The sequence below is a fragment of the Parus major genome, chromosome 1 (assembly GCF_001522545.3).
Source record: "Parus major isolate Abel chromosome 1, Parus_major1.1, whole genome shotgun sequence".
Taxonomy (NCBI): domain Eukaryota; kingdom Metazoa; phylum Chordata; class Aves; order Passeriformes; family Paridae; genus Parus; species Parus major.
Genome location: NC_031768.1, coordinates 6,344,895 through 6,369,368, shown reverse-complemented (window position 1 = coordinate 6,369,368; position 24,474 = coordinate 6,344,895). Strand labels below are relative to the sequence as shown.

Sequence of the window (24,474 nt, the reverse complement as noted above, 5' to 3'; positions counted from 1 at the left end):
TGAGTGATTAAACTGCTTGTTGGTGAAAGAAGGGTAAATAAGAGAATCCAGCTTCAACATTAACTGAAGTCATAATCTGACATGCAGCAACCCAAGCCCTGGGGCTGATTGTGTTTCAGCCCTTCCAGCACAGCTGCTGGTTGTCCCATCAGCTGAGGAGAGGATGATATTTTCTTTAATCCTGCAAGGCTGTCAAGGCAGTGAAGCTTCATCCCCTCACTGTGTGGAACAACCTTCCTCTCTTCTCATCCCCTGCCTCTCTGCGTCACTGTGGGGTTTTGCTGTCATGCTATTAAAAAGTCAGAAGTGCCAGGTCTACCTGCTCTTGGTTTTCTCAGCTTCCTCAGTTTTCATTTGGGTTTTTTTCACAACTTCTCTCACAGTTTTCATGAATCATTACATTTCTGTCTTGATAGAGAAAGGGCTGCCTCTGGTTTAAGGGAGAAAACCTGGTTGTTCTGAAGGGCGCTGGAGTCACCTACCATGAGATCCCTGAAATATCTCCTAGGAGGGAGCCAGAGCTCGTTCCTGTCTGCAGAGAGATCTGGGTAAGCTCCTTAAGCTAAATCAGCTCTTCTGAGCAGATCTCTGCAGAGCATTAGGCTGACCAGAACCAGCTCCAGTATTCCAGGGGAATCACTAAACCTTAACAGCACTGAAATATCATCATATTGAACCTGTTTTCTGTTCCACTCCAAATAACCCCCAACATCCTGTTTGTGATTTGACCACTGGTTTACATTGAGCATCCAGGTGAATTTCCCAGTCTTTCTCTGACTTTGCTGTTTGTGATTTAGGACCAAGCACGGTGCAGAGGGCTCCAGGTCACTCCATCTGCTGGACATGATTTTGCATAGAGGAGAACAAACACAGCTTTTTTGTCACACTGCCTTCATGCTCAGACTGGACAAAACTTCTGGGAATTCTTTTCTCTCCATTGGCTCAGCCTAACCTAGATAACTTTGTGTCACCTTCAAATGTTGCTTCCCCATCTAGATCACAGCGAGATACTGCAAATGCCACTCATTGTGTCATAAAATTCACTGGCATATTAATACAGGATCTAAAAAAAAGAAAAAAAAAAAGACTGAAAAAACATTCCAGTTACAAATACAGCAGATGCCAGGATTAAAGGGTCTTATGTCATTGTGATTTAGTGATTTAAATCCCTCTGTGTAACAATGCAGATTTTAGTCATGGGTATATAAGGGCATTCCTAGGTTATGTCTTCCAGTACTGCATGATTCCCATCATTAGGAAATTTTCTCTATTCCCTCTCCTAAATCTTCTTTACTTCAAAGCTGATTTGTCGTTCTTGTTTTGATGGACGTGATGAGCGGGTGATGATAATCCTCTTTATAACAACCTTGTACCTACTGGAAGATTGGGAGACAGATTTTCTGAGAACCTGATTTCAGCTTTAAAATAACTCTTCCAAATTATTTTGCTTTTATACCACTTGACCACAAAATAGGCAGTTTTCACAAAAGAAGGAGACAGGAATGACCATTTGAAAACCATCTCTATCCCTCTGCAGCACAGGTTTATTCCTTTGGGAGGTGACCTGTCAGACATTAAATTGATGCTCTTATTTACCAGTGCTGTGTGCAATCTGTTAATTCTTTTACTGAGATAAAGGTTTGAAATTTTGTTCCAATAAAAATGTTTGGAGACTTTAATTGACTGGTGCCTCTGATTCCCTACCGAACTTGCAGTGGCCTAAGTCACTGATTGCTGAGCCCAGGTACATTAGGTAATCTGGGTAATAACACAACCAGACTTCCTACTTCTTACAATGCTGGAAATTAGGAAAAGTGGTGCAGATAAACAACAAAACCAAAATACACTGATTTAGGAAGTCAGGAGCGTTTTGTCATTGGGCTGGGACTGATGCTGCCACTTCAGTCTGGCTTTGGGTGTGTCTCCTCTCTTCAAAAAGGAACTTCTTGCACAAAACACCTTTTGCCTTCTCTGAAAAATGGAGCCTGTTTTTCAGGGGTAAGGAGCCCTCTCTGAAATCTGAATCAGTCAGCACTGCTGCTCATCCATGTGAAGTGCTGACAGGCTTTGAAAAGCCACACACCACCAGTGGATGCCTCAACCACCATTCCAGTTTAGATAATGGCTCTGGGGAGATCACTGCTGATTGTCTTGAAGGGAATCAAGGACGAAGCAAGGAGAAAACAAGACTGTGTGTGTCTCCTGATGCTGAGCAGGCTGGAAAAACACTCAAACCCAAAACTGAGAATAATACATGTTGCACAGGAATGAATTAGCAATTAGCAAATTTAGCAATTTGAAGAAATGTTTGTGCTCAAATTTCACTCAGCAAAAGCAGTTTTGCATGTCATATAGCTCCTCAGGAGCAGCAAAAATGATGGCTAACACCTGTGGGCACTGCCTTGATACCTCTAAGTCAATAAAAGTCGGGGCAATGCCCATCTGTGTTACCTGGGGAGCAAAGCATGGTTTTATAGGCTTGGTTGTCTTTCCCAAAATGCCCACACTGCAACACAGGCAGTGCAGTGCTGCTCTCCCAGCCTCTGTAGCCTCCCCAGGGAGCTCAGCTGCCTGGGCACCAAGGACCTGAGGCCCAGCCCTGGCACAGCACAGCTGTGTAACCTCGAGTCAGGCCCTGAGAAAGCCCCCAGAAAGTCTCTGCACAGATTAGAGAGGTACAATTACAGTCAGAGGTGCGAAAGCTGAGAACAGTTTGGGGTAGAGCTCAAGAATACAAGTAGGAAAACACCTGCAGGGAAACATATTGAATCCTTTAAAATAACAGCAACAAAGGTGAGGCAGCTTGGTCAGAAATCAGGGATGATCAGGTTGTGTTTTTGGTGTTACCTCCCACTGCACAGACATAACCAGATTTTTTGGGATGCCTGCTGTCCCTTGAGGTAAAGCTGTCTGAGCTCCTGATGTCCCTGCCAGCCTCAGGGGTTCTGTCCCACACATGGAGAGAAGCTGCTGCAAAACACCAGGGGTATGGCTGTGTCCTGTCCATGTTCCATGGTGTGGAAAAGCAGGAATTAACTTTGTCACCTGAGGTGAAGGAAGGACTCAGGTGGGTCACAGAGCACAAACCACAGGGGATGGTGCCTGCTTGGGCACACACAGCCACTCACTGCCTCCCTACCAGATTTTCTGGCCCTCAGCAAGCTAATTCCAGCTGGATTCAGCTACGTCTTTATTTTTCCCAAGTGCTGAAATTCAACCAAAGATGAGCTTGGACACCCAAAGCTGGCAGAGCAGGTGCCGAGCAGAGGCTGTGCTGGAGGATGAGCTGGGGCCCATGGGGAGCTGGGGAGAAGAGGAGCTCCTCCTCAGATGGGAGCAGGACTGCCCAAGGTCCCAGCTCCGGATGCCCTGTCAAGGTTGGCCTTGGCAGCTCTGTGGGCTCTGCAGGGCAGCTGCACTTCGGTCCCATCAGGTCCCCAGCCTTGGGAACCACGTGAGAATTGCAGGATCTGTGAGGGTCTGTGATCCCTGCAGGGATGGTCATGTCCCACTGACCCCTGTCTGGGATCTGGGCCTGCATAAGCCCTGGAGAAGGAGCCCCTCAGGCAGGTGCAGTGTCAGTGCACTGGGCAGGGTGGCTGCTGTAGATGGGGAAGATCTTTGTGTCCCTGAACGCTCCTCTCATTTTCCCAGTGGTGATTATTCCCCACAGCTCCCACAGCTCCTGCCTCACTGGTTTCCTCTGGCCAGCCCCATCAGGGGTGTGCTGCTGGTGCTGGGCACTGTGGAAGCACCCTTGGAAGCACCTTTTCCACCCTTTTGTTGGCATCTTCTGGCAGCTGATTCCTCCTGCCAGCTGAAGAGGGACTGGTTTATTCAAACGCTTTCTGCAGAGGCTGCTGCCCTCAAAAGGTTCAGACTTTTCCATCCCATTTTCTTATTTCCTTATTTTCACCCTGAACAGAGGTCCCTGTGGTGCTCCCCAAGGAAGGAACTGAATGCAGCTGTAGGAGAAGGTAAATGAAACACCCTCTGCAGTTTGTGACCTTCCTCCTGCCTGCTCTCATTCCTTCAGCCCTTTTTCATCTCAGGCTGCTCCAGGCTGGGAGGAGGATGAGCCTGGGCTGTCAGTCCATACCCTGTCAGCCCCACCACAGGCAGCCCCCAAAGCTCCAATCCCTGGGATGGATGGGGATGAAAAGATCTCGCCCCTCTGGGCAGCACAGGATTCAACCAGCCCACAATATCAAGCAGAGGAGTTTGCCTGTTATTTTTATTTTAGTTCATTTTTATTGGCAGCAGTTAAACCATGCTATAAATGACTCGTGTTTCTTTCTAAAATGCATCAAGCAATACAAAGGTGTGGAGACCAAAAGAAGGTGTGTGTAGGTATAGCATACGAAGGATTTGTATTCCTCTCCCTTCTTATTCAACCTGTGGATGGGAAACTGCATAGTTCACATATTTACAGAGCTTTGCCAAAGGTTACCAGTCATTTCCTCTCTTATATCCCTAATGTAGGGAAAAACACCATTTGAAATTGTAGAAACGTCAGAAACCCTTCACAAAAGTAAATCATAAGCATACCATTGCTCTTCTCCTATTGACAAGAAAGGATTTGCACTGAGAAATCCTATTAATAGAGATTATTTGCATAAATCTTTTGTGCAGCAGACTCCAAATAATTTGTATTATATACTTCTCCCGTGGCATGTATGTTAAAATGGTGTATTTTAAATAATATATTCATGTTGCCACTTAAAAATCTACACAGCCATGACTCACCAGTCTAGTTTCTCCTGAGGTCAAGTGCAGTCAAGCTCAGAGATCTGTAAATGCCCAAACTTCATTAAACACTCACCAGTCCTCAGTGATTCCCATTCCAGTAAGTTATCACAACTGTCCCACAAAAGCTTTCCAGAATCTCCCACTCTTTACAATCCTAGGATGTGATTTATTACTCCAGTCTGGGTGCTCTGAGAACTTTTTAATAGTACTAATTGCCTTATTATCCACTCCAGTGCGAGAGTAAAACCTTTTGACATTTTCATTCCTTCCCTGAGGAAAACAAATCCCAGTTCCTGGGATATTGCCTTCTGCTCCCTTTGTGATTACTGGGGCGAGGAATTCCTTTAGGCCCTTTGCCTCATCAGCCTCATCTGTCACCAACTTTCCATTCCCATCTCTCTTGGTGCTCCCTAATCACTTTGCATCTTCCGTTATCCTGTGTTATTTTTTATCCTCTTTTTTACTTGCAGTGTCAATCTTCATCACATATTCTATTCCTTATTTTCTATCAATGTATTTTTTTCACATCAGGCTCTGTGATACTTACCTTGCCCCAGTTTACTATTTTTAAATTAGTGTAGGCGTGCCTATTGAAAAAAAAAAGAAAGAAATGCATTTTTTTCTGGCTGTTCCATATTTAAAAATTTGCTGCAACAGCTCCAAGCAAAGCACACACATACACAAATTCCTGTGTGTCAGCTACCAGAGAATCTTAATTTTCTAAAAGCAAATCTAATACCACTGAAAAAAAACCCAGCAGGTCTCTAATCTTTCCAATGTTGATAAAATAAATAAATTTGCTTTTCTCCCTTATTTTAAGTGAAAACCTTGAATTAATAGCAGTGCCACACCCCCTCAGAATCTATTTTTCCTGCTCTGTGTGAACAGTAAGAAGAGAGCAGCCACAGAAAGCATTTCTATTGCACGTTCAGATGTGAAGGAGCACAAGGCTAAACCCAGGAGAAGGATGGAGGGGCCAAGCAGGATAACAACACCTGATGTTCACAGAAGGGGAGTGCTGGATCTTGCTGCTCACAGCAGGATGGTTGGTCAGCTTTGTTCAGCCAAATCCTGTAAATTCCTGAGGAGGGTGCACCCACACCACCTGGGTGAGCTGTCCTGCTGCTGCACCACCCTCCTCCTGGAAGATCCTTTCCTAAAGTCCAGTGTGACCTTCCCAAGCCACAGCTCTTGTGGCTGCTGCCCCTTGTTGAGAAAGGTTTGGTTCCATCACCTTTGTGACTCCCCTTCAGGGGCTGTAACTGCTCCACATTCACCCTCAGCCTTCTCTTCCCCAGGCTGAACAACCTCAGCTCACCTGGCAGCCCTGATGCTTTAGAATCCTCATCAGCTTAGGTGTTTTTCTCTGGACCCTTTCTTCTTTCTCAACACCTCTCTTGAACTGGAGGGCCCACAAGCAGTCATGGTATTCCAGGTGAGGTCCCCCAGGGCTGAGTACAGACAGGCAGATAACAAATTTCCATAATTGCTCACCACGCTCCTCCTCAGGCACCTCGGCCTGTGTTTTCTGCCATGTGCAGTGACTGCAGTGTTCCTTTGAATTCCAAGTCCATCATAACTCCCAGGCCTTCCCCAGCAGAGCTGCTACTCCTGCAACCTCTGCCTGTGGGGTTCAAAGGGAAAAGGAAAAATTGGGATTGTTCAGCTTGGAAAAGAGAAAGCTTTGGGGTGACCTGTGGAAAAGTTTGAGAGACTGTGCAAGGGCATGGAGTGGCAGGACAAGGAGGTTTTCAAACTGTCAGAGGACAGGTTTAGATCAGATGTTTGAAGGATTCTTCCTTGTGAGGGTGGTGAGGCCCTGGCACTGGTTGCCCAAAGAAGTTGTGGATGTCCCCTCTCTGTGCTTAAGTGTTCAAGTGTTCAAGGCCAGGCTGGATTGAGCTCTGAGCAACCTGGACGGGTGGAAGGTGTTCCTGCCCATGGCAGGAGGTTGGAATGAGATGATCTTTAAGATCCCCTCCACCCCAAACCATTCTGTGAGTCTGTGATTTCCAGTAAGGCAGACTTGCCACAGAACATTGACCTGAGCAGGATACAGGGTACCCAACTTGACACCCACGTGCAGAAAAATTCCTCTTCTTGTACCTTACCCTTAACTCCCCCACAAACTCCCTGGTTTCCTGATTCTGTGCAGACTGCCTGACGGTTTGAAAGCATAGCCAGAGAGTCCTGTAATAACATAAAAAGAGGAGAAACGTGTCCCTGGACTGCTCTACCTTTGCTTTCACATACAAACCAGTGAGTCACTGGAGCATGTGCTTGGCTGTACTCGCACATGCCACCTCAAAACTAATCTCCTAAAGAAGCCAGCATGCAATTCAGCTTTTAAGTTTGAAAATTAGATATTGTCATATATTTATATTCCATATAAATAGAAAAGATATTATTAATGTTGTAGAAAGGCATTTTCTCAATGTTTTTTAACAATCATACACTGTTATAAAAGCATTAAGAATATAGACTCCCTGATTGCTGTTAATTTTCCTTCCTCCTCTTTATTGGCCCAAGTGGATTTTGAAATAATATTTGGCAACTCTTGATTTTCAAACATTCCTTTCACACATCTGTAGGGTTTTCTTACATTTACAGATTAATTCAGATGTATTTTGGCTTGGATTTCTGTCTCAGCAATATGTCGGCTATCAAGGCATTTTGATTGCCTCACTGGAGAGGATTTGAAATCTGTAAATAAAAATCTGTAATTTGGCTGCAGTATGAGCTTGCTGTCTGTTAAGCACACAAAAAACCAAAATAACCTCTACTTTGCCATTAATACTTCAAGAAAATAAGATGTTCAATTACAAATCCTGCTAGATAGATTGGTCATAATTCTCCAGGTCCCATGAGTGTATGACAAGTATTTGAGAGCCTCTTGTTGTGACAAAAGCTCAAATTATCTATATTAAATGGGAATCATATAATTCAATACTCAATTCTCTTTGTGGATTAACATTTCTATTAAGTATTTTTTTTAATATACAGTCCACATGTGCAGAAATGTTTTTGTACAGATTAGGGCTATGAGGACTTGATTTTGTGTGGTTTGATGGTGAAACCAAAAAGACCTGATCAAGGACTGAATATGTAACAATACATTCCAGTTCCCAGGTAAGCATCCTACCAAATGGGCAGGAAAATATCCTGGGTGTAACCTGCTTTCCTTTCTTCCTGTTGGAGCATTCCCACCTCAAGCAGCTCATTCAACTGTTTACAAATGACTTCAGGTAAACCTGGACCAAGTTCCTGTCCATGCCCCAGGAGCACTGAGATATATCCACACCCCACAATATGTCAGCAGCAGACACCGAGGTTATCTCATGCCAAAATCCCTTATAGTTTGGAAGGCAGGGCACTGAAGACAGGAGAGGTTTCCCAGGAAAAAGAAAGGGAATGCAGCCTCCAGCCCCCCCTGAGCTAAGCCAGAGGCATTAGCTGTTGGGAAGTCCCATAGCTGAGCTGACTTGTGGGATTTATTCCCAACTTCACCTCATTTTGAAGCACTACATTTCCTCTTTTTCACAGCTCAGTGTATGATGTGGTGCACTGTTCCGGGGAACTGTGAAAAAATAGAAGGCAGGCAAAACTACAGCAGGGAGGCAGGAATACAGACTGCTCCAAAGAAATGGGAAAAGGGGAGAGGGTGAGGAAGGCAGGAATACAGACTGCTCCAAAGAACTGGGAAAAGGGGAGAGGGTGAGGAAGGCAGAAAACCTCCGAGGGTGGAATCCATGAACTACACAAATTTGTACCACTGCACTGGTTTACCCAAGCTACGAATTGGAGTCAGCCTAAGTCCAGCAAGATTTTCTAGAGCAAGCCTGGCCCCAGTTGTGCTGGAGTTGGCTGTGCTGTGTCCAGCCCAGGCTGTGAGCTCCAAACCCCATATTAAAGCTCTGTGCCAGCCTCCCACAGCACTCCAAGGTTTAGGTGCCTCCAAGCTTGAATGTGGGACCAAACACAACCAAAAGGTTCAGGCTGTGCTGTATCAGTACCAGATGTTTTGTTCACACTCATCCCACAATTATCTTTATTAAAAGTGGCTTCTGGTCTTACAGGTCCTGATGAATGTCAGCTGACTCACTTCCCAAACTACCCTGAAATAAGAAACACCAGCTCTTCCACATGTCCCAGTACTGGGACATCACATGGCATCAGACCTGCTTCCCAATCCAACAAGGGAGGATGGCACCTCCTTCCCCTGCTAGATTTGACTCTTCTTCTCCCCCACCACCCACCCAGCCCCTGCACAGTCCTAGGGTGAATAATTTATTATTTTTTCCCCCACAATCTCCCTTCCAAAATGTCATGTTGTTGTAGTTTGGATGAACATTATCTTTTCCTGCTATCATCTACAGACCCCAGGGAGCTGCGTACCATAAAAGTTTGATTTTTAAAGTAATTCTTTGAGATTTCCAACAATTTTCAAAAGGTTAGGGGGAGGTATTACTGATGCTTTTTTACAGTACTGAATTCACTGTAATTTATGGCGTCTGCACAGGCAGAATTACTGAATTACAGTCCTGACTCCTGCATTTTACTCTTTTTGCCTCTCCCCGTCTTAAGCCCTCATGACAAATGCACTTGAATCTGGGAGCTCTGTCTTTTAACTACAACATTTAATTCCAGTCTGACTGCTGAAGCAGAAACAGCCTTCAAAGTTTTAGCCAAATTCTGGCCTCTTAAAATTCAGTAATAAGCTCACACTGGCATCTCACTTTAAATTAAAATATACTGCCCAATGTTTCTTTAACTAAAAATAAATAATTTCAGGAAATAGATTATCCCATTAAGATAACAGAAAACAAATAGATGATTTATTAGCAATCTCTCCCCAAATGCATTATTTAATAAACTTTGAAAAGCTGTTCACTAGAGGGATATATGCCATGCCTTCCTTGATCATTATCTTAGCATTCAACTTTGAAAAGTGGCTGCTAACAACTACTTGAGGGGGAGAATTTACACAAGCCTGTATTACTATATTTACACAGGGAAAAGGTAGGATCAGCTGGAATTTCATCATGAACTGCACCAAAAATTATTAAAAAACTAGAGAGAAACCTAAACTGGTTTTTTCTCCCACCTTTACATACAACTGAGACTCTTGCAATGTCACCCCATCTTTCCCTGAATGAAAGGCTCTTCCTTGGTCTCAGTAGCACACAGCAGAAATTAATTCCACAGATCCACTGGGCATTATGGAAAGCTGTTTCCCACTTTTAAACTTCCATGTTTTCCACCTTTAAGTTCTTCAGCTATATCACATAAACCATAGAAATGCTGGGCCAGCCTTTCATTAATTTAAGTATTTTTAACTCCTTCCTTCTTAATCAGCTTTCTAAAACCGATCCCCCCCCCAAAAAAAAAAACAACCATGTTCTTCCAAAATTTTTATTCCATGTTTTTTTCTTTAGAATCATGGAATCACAGAAAGGTTTAGAATGGAAGAGATCTTAAAGATCATCCAGTTCCAACCCCCCTGCCATCAACAGGGACACCTTCCACTACCCCAGGTTGCTCAGAGCCCTGTCCAACATGGTCTTGGACACTTCCAGGGATGGGGCAACCACAGCTCCTCTGGGCCACCTGTGCCAGGGCCTCACCATCCTTCCTCCTCTCAATCTTCTTAGCCTGGAATATTTTTTGTTAGAGAGGGCAACAGTAGCTCTGAAATCATCCCAGAGAAGACTACCCCCAGAAACCCAATATTCCTGTTATACTCTATCCAGACCCATTTTTTGACTGTACCTTTACAGAGCACTCCCTCCCTCACAGACGTGAGACTGGTCTGAGCTGGCACATAAAAAAATCTCCAGTATTTGCATGAAAAGCTGCCCTTATCTTGGTCCTTTACCACAGCTGCCACTCCATCACCACCTCACCCTGCCAGCTGTACCTGGAGCTGCTGGCAGTACCCCCTCTGCCTCACCAGCCCAAGGATCTGCATCAGCAAGTCCTGCTGTGCCAGCAGCCATTCTCCTTTTCCAGTCAGGAACCCAGGACATGAAGCCAATGCCAGTACAAACCACCAGCGTTCACCTTTTCAATAACACTATTTCTCCTTGCCTTTTTAGTCCCTCAGACAGCTTTACACGTTCAACGTTATGTCTCTTATTCCAAAGGCTTAAAAAATAAAATCTAACTCAAAAAATAAAACTACAGAAGCCTCTAATGTGTTTCAATCAATTCTTGATCCATTGACTGAAAATCTCAGCTGTTGGCAACAGAATAGCAGAACAAGTTTCCTCTGCAGAAATCAGTCTTGCATCCTGCTAATACTTTTGGTTTTAATTCTCCTTGGTCACATGAGCAGCCTTTTTAACAAGCTCACTAAAGGATGCTCCTTTGAAATCCTTTCACAAAGTACACCAAAAATGCACATTTGCAGGTTAATGATACTGAGGCGGTCACTTCATCCCCAAAGCCCTTCAGGACACCTAGTTCATTCCAGTCAGGGTGGATGACTCATGTCAGTTGGCTTCAGTCTCCTTTGGATGTGCCAAAAACCCATGAGCTTCATCAGCAGAAAAAAGCTGAATGGTTGGTTACCTTCCCATTATTCTTTGGGCTGAACATCACGGCAAAGGCTTTCACATTTTAACATTTTCATCTTTCTTTGTTTAAATCCCAGATAACCCAGCAGACACATTCCTCCTTGGGCTTCCCATTTCCAATAAACTGTAACTGTGCTTCCAGAACTTCAGATACTCACTTTAAAACAACGTATTTAGGATCCATGGCCATTCATGTACCTTGGGGTTGGGGATATGTGTGTTAAGATTTATTTTCCAGCCTTAACCAGGCTTGATGAAACCCTCACAGCTCAGAGGTATGCAGGACATGCTTCACACCTTACTCACCTTGGCCACAAGCACACTGCAAACATGAGGTCAACATGTAATACAAATCTCTGGAGCCCAGGGATGCACAAATACTAATATTTAGAAGGTGAATATGTCCACCATCCCACATCTTTTGTACCTCAAGCTCACACCCATCCATCCATCCATCCATCCATCCATCCATCCATCCATCCATCCATCCATCCATCCATCCATCCATCCATCCAATATTAATGAACCACTGTTGTTCAGAGAAGGGAACAGCAACCTGACAGAATCCTGGTGGGAGAGATTCCAGATCACACTCAACTGCTGCTACAGTAAATCCAAAGAAATAGTGGCAGAGCAAACTCTTCCTTGGGTAGAAATTTCTGAAAGGTTCACAAGTTTGAAATGCAGAAAAATGCACTGAGTGTTTGTTTGGATTCTCAGCTTCTTCAGAATAACCTGATTGATAACAAATCACTAAAACGACCGTAAAAACCTGTCAGGGCAAACACTTGCACCACGTCCCAGCATGCTATAACTGAAAGACTTTCTTATTCTTTATGTATGCAAAGGCCAAAGTTAATTTTAACCTTTAATAAGCTCATGATTCTTTGTTATTTAATACTCTGTAAAAAGGTATTACAGATTGATCATTATTGCAGTGACTTCTAAAGAAGATGGACAGCCTGGAGGCTGAAACTACAATATCATATACAGTATGTAGTCATCAATACTACCTACTACAGCATGAAGAAAAATACTTTTTAAATAAACAGTATTAACTGAAAACATAGAAATGGAGCTTTCATTCTTATAGTATGGTTACATAGCTATATTCCAAGAATAACATTTTAAAAAATGCTAGATCTTGAAAGGCCATAGATAAAAAGAGTCATGATGAGGATGAACCAGTTTTGCCCAGAAATACTATAATGAGCACACTGCACAGTTTTTCAGCAAATTCTAATTTTGCCAAGCTTCAAGAGGCAAAAGCCTGAAATGTAAAAGCTCCCAAGTTGTCTAGCTAGTCCATTTGTCTTGCCCTTGCTTGCAGACAGCGTGTCACAACTGATCTTGGCCGACCCGGATCCCATCAGGAAGAGACGTTTGGGTCCTTACGACGCCAGCCCCAACAAAAAGCCTCCAACAAACCCACTGGACACCACGATGTTCTGCTTGATAAATTCTGTTGACTGAGAAGAAAAATGATATTCATAAAGTTAATTGTGCCTGACTTCATTACATAATACTTATCACAACTTCCTGGAAACAAGAACACTAAAGTTGTGGAGAAGGGTGCAGGGGGAAGCGATGTGTCTAAAACCATATAAAAAGAGGTGGCACCAATGTGGTACAAACTGACTCTCACCTGTCTTTAACAATGCATTTAAAATACAGCGAGTCTTTTAAAAGTCAAAGTACAGAGGACTCGTTACAGCAATTTCATGCCAATACTACTCTTGTTTTGATCAAAACAAGACATGTTTTACAAACTATCTTGTCGAAAAAAGCATGAGTACCACCATGACTTCAATTGAAATCAGATGATAATTGTTAAAAAAAAAATTCTGCTTTTTGGAAGATCATTGGAAAAGAGATACACTCCATTATGAGCCAGTTTCCTAACAACTTAATCCTAGAAAAAAACACTTATGCATGATGACCTGGGTGTAGAGTACTTCATGAAGCACCAGCACAGAGTATAACACCTTTTATCAAATGTGCCATTTCATAAACCCTCTGCTTTGAACTCTTCAGATTGGCAACTAACACACAGTTACAAGAAAGTCATATAATCTGAGAGGAAAAAAAAAAAAAGAAAACCAAAAACCCCATCCTGTCCCACCCATTTCTACAGGGCAATGGAGAAGGAGAGGTTAAGCTATTTGAGGTACAGAAGAAGCAAGAAAACCCTCACTCTTGAATTTTCAGTTCATATTCACATTAAAATTTAAGGTCATTTTTATCAATCTATATGCAGCTCCATACAGGTTAAACTTGAGATGTCAAAACTCATGAATTACAGAACACCAGTGTGTGTACTGTTTCTCTGTCTGCAGCACATTCCCAGTCAGGACTCTCAGTTATTCAGAATGAAACTTAGATACCATGTATGGAACATGAAAATATGTAAAAATAGGCTTTAAAAAACCCCAAACAACCACAGAGTTGATTACACAGAAGTCTTCAAATGACAGGGTGAAACAGCCCCAGGGACACTGATCAGTATCATAGTGGGTAACTGGCAGATTCTGCAGACAGATATTCTCCAAAATGTGTAAAAGTGAGATAAAAGCACAACTCCTGTTATAAAGCAGCTACAGCTTTTCTGCAGAAAAGTTATTCTTGTCCAGACAAGTGATTTTATTATCAGCAGTCTAAGAAGATTTGGGTTTTGTCTTTGTAGTTACCATGTTTTACCCACACCATCCTGAACTTTTTACCACATCATGACCCTATTGACTTTGTCACCTGCCAAGAACAAGTTCATGTGTCATTTTTAACAGTGATCAAACCAGAAAGCTGAATGAATAAAAGACAGCACAATCTGAAAACTTTTTAATAAATTATAAAGCCAAACTATTTTTGATGTGTTCCAGTTTTGCATCTACATTTTCAACTCATTATCACCTGCAGTGGAAGGTAAGAAAACCTGGCTGGCAAAAAGGAGTTTATCGCCTTAGACTCACCTCTTCAATTAGAGTGTTGATTTCAGGAGCTGCCTTATTTGCACGCTTTTTTAATTGTTTTTTTGCTTTGTTCACATCTTTTTCAACTCTCTTCCAGTCAACTTGTACATATCCGCTATGACTAGCAATCTAGGGAAATAAAGGCAGTTAGTACAGCTGCAATTCACATTTCACGAGTCAAAATACATTGTCTTGATGCCTATAAAATAGCTTTTCTTATTTTTACTTATTACAGATACAGGAAAAGACATTGTTCCAATTTCAGCAGGTTCTCTGCTTCAAACCTTTCCTCAGCGACAGAAGTTCAAATTAGAGCTGGCAAAGTTCAGTAGACTCTTGTTAATTTTACCAGCTCTCTGTTTTTTAGTTATAAAAGCTTTGTAATGTTTTTCCTTCAGCATTTAGTGTAGTTTTATTTGTAAGAAAAACACATTCACAGGACAACAATGAAAAAACTCTTCTGTTTCAGCTTCTTTCAGAATTGTAGAATTCTGATTTGTGACAGAGTATCCGGAGCTAATCAAACTTATCATTAAAAATACTGAAAACTCCTTATTTTTTCCTACACAATTGAAATGGTCCTACACAACAACAACAAAAAAGTACTCATTACAAGAGAATTCTCACACTTCTTACAAAACAAAATCATTAAGTAGAAAAATAACACAGCCTGAGAACAGTACAAGTAGTGTGAATCAGAAAAATGAACAAGTTTGAGGAGACTGGTTTATACCAATATACACATAAACTTCCAAATTTTTAGTATGTCTAACCATCATCCCAAACGTGTGCCTTATTTCTGTTACTAATATTTGATTTCTGCATGTTCTAGAGAACAATTCAACAGCTAGTTATTTAGGGGGAGAAAAAAAAGAGAAAAAAAATCAAAATTAAGGATTAAAGCTTATTTTAACTGTTAGGACAAAGAGATATAAATCACTAAACTTACATGTAAATCACTGTTATACAAAAACTCTTTGTAAAGACTGAGATTCCTCAGGTACTTCTTAAGGTCACATGTGGATGGGAAATCCACCCACTTTAACAGCCTTCTATGCAAACTGTCCAACTGGTAAACTTAAGTCACAAATAATGAACTTTTGTGGAACAGGTATTTAAATATACACTTTATTAGGTTTAGCCTAAATGCACAATTCATTAGGTTTAGTTTCACATCATTTACAGGCTCTGAAGCTTGACTTTCACGTGGATCTTTCCACCAAATAACTGAAATTAGACCATCTAGCTGGTACTATAACTGCCACAGTAACTAAGCAACCTATTTCACCACAAACTGAGGATTTCATAATCCAGAAAAAAAATAAAATTAATAAAGTGTCAGACAGATTTTTGTCTCAATTCAAAACAAAGCTTCTAGAAGATCATCTCTGTAAGAAAGTCAACTTCAATTTCCACCTTATCGTAATTAAAAAAAACAATTCACTGGACAAATGCAAAATGAACTTGTTATATTTTAAACTTTTACTTCATGCCTCAGAATGTAATTAATAACAAATTAATTGACTTTGCCTGTCTACTCTAAAACTATTTATTCACATGAGCATTAATGCCAAGCATGGGCAGCTCATTAAGGGCTGTCTGTATAGAATGAAAGCAAGAAACCAGTTTGAAAGCTGTACTGGTTGCACATCCAGTCACTGGATGACATACCAGAAAAAGAGAAATAGCTGCACATTGTGGCAATTGTTATTTTATGAATTTAACATAACCACAAGAATTTCAAAAAGGCCCCAGCATTGAATTGGTGCCTTCTCATTCATACAACTGAAAATTAAATGTGACTGATCTACTCAGTGCAACACAATGTAAGAAATGCTAATGTATCTGCTTGCTTGTAAAATGCAAATGGATCTTAGAAGAAACATTTCATTAAGACAACTTTAATTAGCTCAGTTATCCAGACAGCACAAAGATGAGGCAGAAGTTTTTAATTAAGATCTGTTTGTAACTACTGCAGAGCTTACACTTGTATCAAAACCAGACATCTTTTCTCCCTGAACTTTGTAGCCCTGAAATAAGATTCCAAATCTACTTTTTAAGTGTTTATAAAATAAGCAACAGAGGGTAATGTTTTGAATATAAATTTTTTAACTGAGAAGACAAGAACCCTGTACCTTGGCAGTGATAGAGCCTGTGTCATATCTACTTTGGCTGCAACCCCACTAATTACATAATTTCATATATAAGTACAGAAATAATACCCCTGAACTCAAATGCTGAAAAAACAGACTGTAATTTTTAGATTCCAATGCATCAAAAAACCCCTACTTGCTTATAACATTAAATTTACATAAATGCAAATTCTCAAAATTTACTTGTATTTTTAAACTCAGGCCCTATGATAACCAAGTAAAATAACAATATTCCATTATCATATCCATACACGGATATATTAAGTTGTCATATAGGTCTATACATATTAATTGCATATATTATTAAAAAGTCCTATGGGGGTGGATTTTGGGTTATACAGGAATCTCTCTATATATGATAATAGAATAATAGATATATTATATACTTATCTATATATCTCATAGCTCATTACTTGTTCAAGACCTTCCAAAACTGTCGAAAAAATAACAGAATTTTTTTTAAAAAGCAATTGAAGAAATGTCTGTGCAGGAACACTAAAAATATGTGTTAATTAATGAAGGAAAACTGAGAATCTTCAAGGGCAGACCTCATTTTGAGGGTGATACTGGAAAGGCACACAGGTACTTTGTTATTGTGAAACATTAACACAAATAATGAGGAGAAAAATGTTTTGGAGCAAAAAAATCTGTACAGCAAGACGGGACAAAAGAATTTTAATTTCCTCAAGGCAAAATCTCTCACACTAAAAGAGCCCAAGCAAGGCTGGAAGGCACAGGTGAGCTCAGCTGCACTGCATAGAACCCACAGGCACTTGGAGGTATTTTCTGCTATTTAAGAAGGGAACAACCCCCAGTTTCCACAAGAGATCTGACAAGCCCCTAAGCTCAACACACACTGTCAAGAAGGGACTGAGAAGTGACACAACACTCTAAGAGTTGAACTGCAGAGGCTGTACCCTCAGCCACCATCTGCAGGCACAGCTCTGCTGCCCCCAGTGCCAGCACTGCAGGTTACAGAGGCACAGACACTCTGACCCTCCATGGCAGAACCTGCCAGAAACTCGGCATTTCTTTATCAGGACAACTTCCAACTCCCATTTGCTTTGGCTGTTCCACTGAATATTCCCCTAAGTGTGCACACATCTACTCTCAAGTGGGATATTCAACATAAAACTGAATCCAACTCTTCCTCATTAAGCTCCCAGCCTCAAAAGCAGGTTGGTCCCTCCCTGGGAACATCCTGGGATGGAATTACATGGTCCTTAAGGCCCCTTCCAACCCAACCCATGCTATGATTCCATGATCACAGTGCACTATCAACAAACCCTGTACAAGATAAAGCCAAGGATGTCTCAGAGTTTATTCTGTTTCTCGTGTCAGTTTCACATATTTACCTTTCCTAAATTAGAACATAATTTAATGAATAATTCAATTTAATTCATCAATGGCATATTAATGGGCTGGGGAAAATATATTAGTGAAAGCACAAATGACTGAATAAAAATCCAATTTCATTATTAAATAATAATAAACAACACAGAACAGAAAAACCCATAATTTGTATGCTCACTGCAGAACAAAAAACAATGAAACTGCTCTTAAAGATGTAGGATTTTAAAAATAAAGAGGTATTAGGTGTTCATTAAGAACAATTGTTTTTAACCAATTCATTACAGCAGAACCAAGAGTACACAAGTTCATACTTCCCTACTCTTCAGGATTTTACCCAATAGTGCTGTGTAAATGAGAAGTTACACAAGGAAAATCCCCTACTTGTTATGAGAAATGCATTATGTTTTCTTTAATATGGTGCCTGCATATTGGTCTTATACCAGCATATTTGAAGAACTGCATCTATTTAAAAAAAAAAACCAAGACAAACCAGCATAGTTAATAATCAAATAATAATTAATCAAATTAAGGTGTGGAAATAGTCACCACAAAGATGTGATAACAGATCATCATTTTGAAAAGCTGTGCAAATTTCACATAATTTGTATTCTTTCTCTCACAACTACTTTTCATAGAATCTGTTTCAAGACTGAAGTTCTAGATCACTTAAAAAACAGGAAAAATCTTTTTTGCTTCCTGTACAAACTGACACTAGAAAATTATTGCTTTCAGTTTCCTACTACATTTCTTGAAACGAAGTCATCACCCACTGAAGAAAAAAATTGTATTTTTTTAATTTTAGGACTGAAATGTTTCACTCTGAATGGGCTTTAGCCAAGAATCTTGCCTTCTGTAGTTATTATTCTTGTTCTAGCATGTAATTATAATGTCAATATTGCAATCAGTAGTTGAAATTAAATCTGCAACTTCAGAGAAATTTACAGATAAAAAGGAACTTTCTAGTAATGTGCTGAAATACTCTTCTGCCCACTCAGGGGAAGCACTGAACATGTATTCATAGAATCAGGATGTGTGATCTTTAAATGAAAAAAATTAAAGGCTACAGAAATGTAATTACACCATAAAATTTATGACTCAGCCTTAAAATGCAAAATGTTTTGAATTAAAAGAGAGACCAAGGCATTTACTTCATTTCCTTTCAAGAGAATCTGATCTTACTTAAGATATAGACAATCCAATCAAAATACTTAACTTGTATTTCCTCTTGGATAATATTCCTTTTTGTATTCAGTGTAAATGAGATCAACCAAGAAATCAGACACTCAGCCACATGGCAAATCCATTGCATGTACAGGAAAGCTCCCCAAACTTCACAGCTCAACAAGCAAAAATCCTGCACAAGTGATGTGTTTTATTCAATTTCCATTCTCCTTTGTCTACAGGTCTCAGCTTTAACTTTTCAGCTTCCTGTAGAGTAAGGAGCACAGAGGAAGACACCTGCAGCAATCTGCTGGCTCCACCTTGGGTGCCTCTGTTCTGGCAGCTCTTCAGTCATATTGATAAAAGAATTATCATTGAAAGAATCAAGAATAATGGCATATAAAACATAGGAAGAAGAAAAAAACCAAACTAGCCCCTGAACCAGCAGGGACCATGATTATGAAGGAAATGTTGTGTGTACTTCACACAACAGCAGCATTTCAATGCATTACACAGCAGCAGCTACTACCCCACCCTTCCTGATCAGTGCTTGACTGCACCAGTCACTACAATCAAAAGATATAAAAGCAGGATATGCCTTTCAGAAACCCTCCAGAGTGATGCTGGAAAGAATAAATATATCTTTAGCCTCCCCTCTCAAGAAATTGTATCATTGAGCCTAAGCAGGCACCAATCTATATCTCCTAGAAAAATCTGAAGAAAAATTAGAAGTCCACAGGTATCAAGACATGAAAAATGCTAGTAAAATCCAGGCATCTTACAAAAGGACACATGAAATTCTCCTTCACTTAAAGTTTCATCTAATTTAAAGTTTTTTTGAAAATATATTCTCCTCTAATCACAGTATCTGATGAAAAATGCAAATGATCATGCCACATAATTAAAAACTTCTGAACCTGAAAGCCAGCAGAGAGAGGAATGCAATGAAGCTGTCAAAATTCAGCCAGGCTTTAGAGGTTCAATAGATAAAACATGGCAAGGGAAGAAAACAGAAAAACATGGCTCATACTGGGACCAGAAGCCTTCCAGGCAACTGCCAAAGCAGCCTAAAGCTCTGATAAAATTCTCAAACCAATGTAAAGCAAATACATTTTACATTCTCCCTAAGCATACGTTTACAGGCAGTTCCTCTCATCTGGCAACATCAAATCACACACAATATCTCAGCTTCTGCACAGCACTTCTCTTGTCTTACATCAAACTATTTTACAGGACAGAGTAGATTCTGATTTACCATTAACTTTTAGAAATGTCTCTTTTGTACATTTGTACACAATGTTTCAGCTCAAATGTAAGGTTTTGACTGATAAGACTAAAAAGATGAAGTAGATAAGCCTTCCTAATTAAAAGCTACCCAACAGCTGTGTTTTTCCTATTGTTTAGTAAATAACATTTGCCAACTTATAAAGCATGAAATGCTACATACTTGAAGCAGAAGAAAGCCACCACCTACTGCAGTTGCTGCAAGCTTTCCGACTTTCTGGAACAAAAATCCCGCACACCTTAGGGGAACAAAACAAAAAAACAATAACCCAGTCCAATGAAGTTTTCTGCTGAACAATGCCACACTACACAATTCCTAACTGCAACTATTTCCATTTTTTCATTTAAAAAAGAAAATATATCATTTCATATTTACAAATTTAAAAATCAAGGCTATTTATTGCAAGCAATATCAAATTAATAATGTCTAAAACAAGACAATGTGAGTAATGGTTGCTTGTTCCTGGCTGTCTGATGGCCCCTTTAAAGTAAGCAAGAGCTCTCTAGATCTTACTGCTATTAAATGTAGCACGTTAATAAAGCACAACATAATTATATAACACTGCTACTATCTGTTCCCAAATGGAATGTAAATACATTATACCGTAATTTATATTAACTACACAACTCATAACTGAAATATTTCAGTAAAAAGCAGCACATCCCTACCACAAGAGTTAAACTCAGCAAGGACACTCCGCTGGGACATGGTGTTAGTCTCTTTTTAATGGATCAAGGCAACCAGAAAATTACCTTGTTCTCAGTCTCCAAACCCTCCCTCATCAAACACAGAACAGCACAGATATTGGTATTACACAGGAGTGATAAGGTAGGAAGGGGCCTCTGGAGGTCACCTGGGCCAGTCACCCTCCCAAAAGTGCTGCAGAGCCCAGTCCAATCTCAAAACTCCATCAGGCTGCCAAGTGCTTTGGCTCAGACAAGAGCTTCCAAGGCTGATGGTTCCACAACTTCCCAGGGCAATTCCAAGGTATCTAAACATTAGCCCACACACAGAGAGGAATTTTTCCCCCTGCATATGTATTATATACATCAGTAGGCACCCAGAGAGATGTGCATCTACAGATACTGAAATGTGCATTTTCCAGATCATTCAATAAGCCAGTTTTTATGGATGCCAGATGAACTACTCCCTAGAAACTTCTGAGTTTACATGTACACATACAACTTTTAAAAATAATTTTAAAGCTACAGAAGCAAATAAAAAACTCAGACTGAAAGCTAAACCCCACTCCACAAAGCTGTACTGAGCCTGGGTACAACAACTCCATTTTAAGTCTATTTCATCTTCTAATTCGTGCATAATCCCTCTTTAAAAGTCACTGTGCTACCATAATGGTGTTTTTCAATGAATTTACAGTTTTTCTGTGTACTGGAATAGATAAATGCCATTCAAATACCTCTGACAAATAACAAATACCTTGACACAACTGCTCATGTTGTGACCACATTTTCCAGTTCTTCATCTTTACTGTCTAGCTTTCACCATGAATTATTCTAGTATAACTAGGTTATAGTATCTCTCTACAGTTAACATCAGAGCAAACTTTGAATTTGCTCAAAATGGCTGCAGCTCAATTTAAACAGTCTCCAAGAAATGGGGCTCTTAATTAAAAGTATATTTTGCCATCCTTTTTTTCCCCTTCATTTATTTTACCCGTAAAATATAACTCAGCCATAATATAACTAAGTTTCTAAATCTAGACTAGTAAGGAAATAAGCTTTTCATAGAAAATAAAAGCTACATGCATTTATTTTCCATTTATTTCTTGTAATTTTAGAGCTCTGACATTTTCCCAAATCCTTTATCACTAACTAGTATGATTTCCCTTGGATAACTGGTGTTTCACCAATATTAAAAAAATACTTCATAATGATGAGTCAGAGGAACAAGCTAAAATAGCTCACACATGAATAATCTTGATCAATGCTAAAGGAAATCCCATTAAAGATATATTTATCTGCTTCAAATACCCTTGGAAATGGATCTTCTAACAGAGTAAAAAGTCTGTGTCAGTTATGGAAAGGGAAGCTCCCTCACCAGCCAGTCAGACCTCCCATCACAATCTGTGTGGCTACGGAGTATTTTTCTACAATTGGTCCTGAATTCCGTCCAAACACACGATTCCACCAATGGTGACGTCGAGCATATTCTGTTAAATCCAGCACTTCGTAGGAATCATCGTCACTGTCATGGTCTGAAAAAGTAATTAAAAAAAAAAAAAGTTATTTTCTCAGTTTTAAAGTAAATTAGCAATTTATGTGAAAATCCCAAACCCAGTTTGGGCATTAACTGCATAATCCAATGGGTTAAATTGCAGTGTACAAACTACCCACGGTCCAGCAGCTCATAGAACAAAGGATTTTGGGATTCTATACCATCATCAAGGCAAGGTGTAGAAAGCTATAGGGGTGGTATAATCTATAAAATCCACAACTGGCACTACAAAGGTGATCAAGAATCCCCTACCTGTTCAAATACAGGAACCAAGAGGCATCAGATGGAACCAGTTAAGCTCGTTCAGCACAAACAAAAAAAACCCAACAAAAACCAAAGGGATAGACCACCACCTGGAAAGATTAAGAACTTCTGGCCCAGTGCTCTCCTCAGAGGACCAGACATCAGCATTTGCCACAAAGCCAGGAAGCGATTTCTGTTCTTTTCCACAACAAATGAAACAGATGACACTGGGACTTCAATTAAGTTCCATGTTTGCAGGACAATTCTGTCAATGTTTTCAAAACAGGCTTCTTAAAACTTCAAATTAGAGATCCTCAACACCATGTATATTCGAACATCAGAGGAAAGAGATGGTTCTAGTTTTTAAAGAAAAATATTTTAAAACTGTATCACATTCTGTGACATACACACATGAACTGAAGTCCACTTTGTTTAAATATACTTGAGGTTAAATCTAAATTCAACAATACAGGTGATACATTCCAGAAAGAGGAGCAGTTAAATGATTACCTAGAATTATTACCTAGAATTAAAGTAAGACTGTAGATATAAACATTTTATTAGAATTTTGACAGCTTTTTAACTTGTACTACCAGTATGGGTAAAAACTTCAAAGACTGTGAGAAGTACACATGTAGGTGTGCATTATTTCCCTTTATTAACACATAGGTGTTCTTGAGTACTTAAAAATAAATAGCAAGATCCATAATGCTAAAAAGTTGTTATCGAAAGTTCTTTATTTGAGGTATGGAGGACATCTGTTTAACTTACTTAGATGGAAATTAAAACACTGTCATGAACATTTATATTAATTCTGCCCTTAAATTATTATCATTTAAACCAAAATTCGTGTGCACAAGTATGACACGTTCTGTGGCAAATAAGTCAGCGTTTTCTACTGATGAAAAATACTCCCTGAATGCGGCAAATGATGTTCTGGACATTCCCTAAGCACATCGAACTGTGCCAGTGCCAAAGACGCCGCACGACGAGGCCACAGCGATGCCCTGCAAGCCCCGCACTGTGAAGGATGCGGCGGCCATGGGGGCTGGAGGCTCCTGGCTCCCGTCCTGCACCCCCCGGGACCCCCGGGGCCGCGGCCCCGCGCTCCTTGAGGGCTCGGCCAGCACTCATTCTATCTGCGGGCCTGGCTAGAAGGGGTTTCCGTGGTTAAATCTCGGAAAGGAGCTTTAGCCCGGGTGATGCCAGGGGCAACGGGGCCGATGCGCCGGGCCGCGCGGTGGAGGGGGGACACGCACGTATTGGGGAGGCGCAGAGCCCGGGCCATCCCTCCCCGCCCCCGGGACGCAGCGCGGGCAGCGGGAGGGGGCTGCCCACCGCCCCCGAGAGGAGGAAGGGCGCTCGCCGAGCCACCTCCTCCCCGCTACCGTCAGGAAGGGGCCAGCACTGACCTGAGGCGGAGCGGGGCCGCCGCGCCGCCATGTTGGCCGGTGCTGAGGCGGCGCGCGGCCTCCCCGCTGCGCCCCCAGCGGCCGTTCGCGCCCCGCCCCGCCGCGGTGCCGCCCCCTCGCGGCCGCTCCGCGCATGCGCCTCCCGCCCGCTCGCGGGGTCCCTGAGGGGAGAGCTCAGGGGACGGGGCGCGGGCTCCGCCGTTGGGAAACGTGCCGTATCCCGAGCTGCAAGGAGCCCGCAACGATCTTCGAATCCAGCTCTCTGCCCTGCGCAGGATACTCTAAGACTCTCGCCATGTGCCCGAGAGTTATCCAAACGCTTCTTTGAGCTCCGTCAGGCTG

The 24,474-nt window shown here is 41.2% G+C and overlaps 1 protein-coding gene across 2 annotated transcripts; it reads right to left on the bottom strand.

The window, feature by feature from the left end:
• Nucleotides 1–12,174: 12,174 nt before the first annotated feature.
• FUNDC1 (FUN14 domain containing 1) lies at nucleotides 12,175–24,222 on the bottom strand. Of its 2 annotated transcripts, none has more exons than XM_015632065.3 (5): nucleotides 24,133–24,222; nucleotides 22,301–22,457; nucleotides 20,405–20,480; nucleotides 14,291–14,419; nucleotides 12,175–12,793 (listed from the first exon to the last, which is right to left on the bottom strand). In XM_015632065.3, exons 1-5 carry the CDS (start codon nucleotides 24,161–24,163, stop codon nucleotides 12,716–12,718), a joined length of 471 nt encoding a protein of 156 aa, XP_015487551.1. In that variant the 5' UTR covers nucleotides 24,164–24,222; the 3' UTR covers nucleotides 12,175–12,715. The 2 variants fall into 2 exon arrangements, with proteins under 2 accessions (XP_015487551.1, XP_033367835.1); XM_033511944.1 differs by lacking the exon at nucleotides 24,133–24,222 and adding an exon at nucleotides 22,831–22,984.
• Nucleotides 24,223–24,474: the final 252 nt, after the last annotated feature.

Bases quoted from the DNA above. Each gene is read 5' to 3' on its own strand.
- FUNDC1 (XM_033511944.1), bottom strand. From the start codon at position 22,888: ATGCTGATGTCTGGTCCTCTGAGGAGAGCACTGGGCCAGAAGTTCTTA. The intron at 22,458-22,830 runs GTGGTGGTCTAT...TTACTTTTTCAG, and splicing joins GAAGTTCTTAATCTTTCCAG to ACCATGACAGTGACGATGAT. The intron at 12,794-14,290 runs GTGAGTCTAAGG...TTTTCTTCTCAG, and splicing joins TCAACACTCTAATTGAAGAG to TCAACAGAATTTATCAAGCA.